Source organism: Olea europaea, unplaced genomic scaffold, assembly GCF_002742605.1.
Source record: "Olea europaea var. sylvestris unplaced genomic scaffold, O_europaea_v1 scaffold21604, whole genome shotgun sequence".
Classification (NCBI taxonomy): Eukaryota; Viridiplantae; Streptophyta; class Magnoliopsida; order Lamiales; family Oleaceae; genus Olea; species Olea europaea.
Genome location: NW_019239594.1, coordinates 1 through 1825, shown reverse-complemented (window position 1 = coordinate 1825; position 1825 = coordinate 1). Strand labels below are relative to the sequence as shown.

At 38.6% G+C, this 1825-nt stretch overlaps 1 protein-coding gene across 1 annotated transcript; it reads left to right on the top strand.

Moving 5' to 3' along the window:
* Positions 1–164: 164 nt before the first annotated feature.
* Positions 165–1525, top strand: LOC111380536 (probable enoyl-CoA hydratase 1, peroxisomal). Its single transcript, XM_023004123.1, has one exon. The coding sequence runs from the start codon at positions 239–241 to the stop codon at positions 719–721; it is 483 nt and encodes a 160-aa protein (XP_022859891.1). The 5' UTR covers positions 165–238; the 3' UTR covers positions 722–1525.
* Positions 1526–1825: the final 300 nt, after the last annotated feature.

Sequence of the window (1825 nt, the reverse complement as noted above, 5' to 3'; positions counted from 1 at the left end):
TATTTTATAATTCTTCTAAAATCATTTTACCTTTTCTATACATCTTAAAAATTTTCTTCAGTTTCGTTATTAGATTCTGATACTAATTTATAAACAAACCGTAAGCAAAAAGGAAATAATTTAGAGATAAGGGTTAAAAAAGACAATATGATATTCTGTAACTTTTCTGTAGAATGAATAGTTCTGCTAGAATAGAACTATTCAAAAAAAAAATTGCTTGAACAGAAAAAAGAGATAAATGGAAAATCCCTCGCCGGAAAATCTCATACTCGTGAACCGGGAACTCGATGGCGTGGCTTATGTAATAATCAACCGGCCCAAGTCCCTCAACTCCTTGACCCGACCCATGATGGTTCGTCTGGCAAGGGAAATCAAGAGCCTAGCTTCCGATAGTTCAGTAAAAGTTATAATACTTTCCGGATCGGGTCGGTCATTTTGCTCCGGCGTGGACTTGACTGCGGCGGAGGACGTTTTTAAGGGAGATGTAAAGGATTTGGAAACTGACCCGGTTGCCCAGATGGAGCGGTGCAAAAAGCCGATAATCGGAGCCATAAACGGGTTCGCAGTCACTGCCGGGTTTGAGATTGCCTTAGCTTGCGATTTCTTGGTGGCGTCAAAAGAGGCTAAATTCATGGACACTCATGCCAGGTCCCAATTATTTTTCCTTCTGGAAATTATAATTATATGTGTGGAATTGTATGCTTATTATGTAGAGATTTGATCATTAACACCTAGTTTTCTGAGTTAGTGATCAAAAGGACCAAACTTTGTTAAACAAGTACTGCATTATGCATGCCAGTGTAGTGGTTGCAAAACGTTAGATTCTTGGATCTTTGTTGAGTTAAATATAATTAATGATATCAAGGATGCATTTAATCTTGGTCATTTAACTTTTGCGAATTTTTTCAAAATGAGTAAGGCTATCTAGCCCCATAGTGTTTGACCTAAGTTGCAACATATTAAATGATAGATTCAGCTATATAGTACTAGTCTACGTGGCTACATTTTGTAGGTTCAATTAAATAAGTCATGTGACTTTGAATTTAAATGAATCTATCATTTAATGCCGTATAATTGTCATCTAAACTTGTGCTTAACGCTGGTGGTGATAAATAGCCTGGACAAAAGCCCATTTATTTGGGCTTATCATGTGTTGCAACCTTGGCTGACTTTTGATACCATTGGAGCTAGATAGCATTACTCTTTCACAATAGGCATCTTGTCTCGACCCCTCCCTGCGTCCCTCAGCCCCCTACTACTTGGAAGTCTCACAAGTAGCTACTGGAAGCTTGGTAGGCTCCCAATTAGCATGGGAGTTGTGGGAACAGGTTAGGGTAAGGGGAATGGGTGAAGCAATTGGGTAGGGAGGGGGGGGGGACTGGGACATGGGTTGGGGCAGGGTTGTGATTACGAAGATGAGAAGAAGGTGCAGATAGTGTTTTGAGAACATCTACCAGAGGATACTATTCTAGACAAAAATTAGGAAGGCTAGTTTTAATTTCCACTCTCCAGTGTGGTTTTTCTTTAAAAAATTCTCTGTTAACTCTTGAGAGCAAATTTTAAGCCTATCGAAGTGGCTCAAGTCTACATTAGGACCCACCTCAAGGCTCAGCCTGATTCTTCGGCCCAATCATGAACGACTATATTACTGGGGAATTAGAAGAAAAAAGTGATTGCTTGGGGATCATCACTTCATCATTTTTTTCCTCGCATTTCAATTATTTTCTTATTTTTATATATATCATCTTTTCTATCTTGTGGTCTTGTTTCATATGTGACTGAATTTATGATTTCTTCATGACATTTGAATTGATAGTGAATTCTT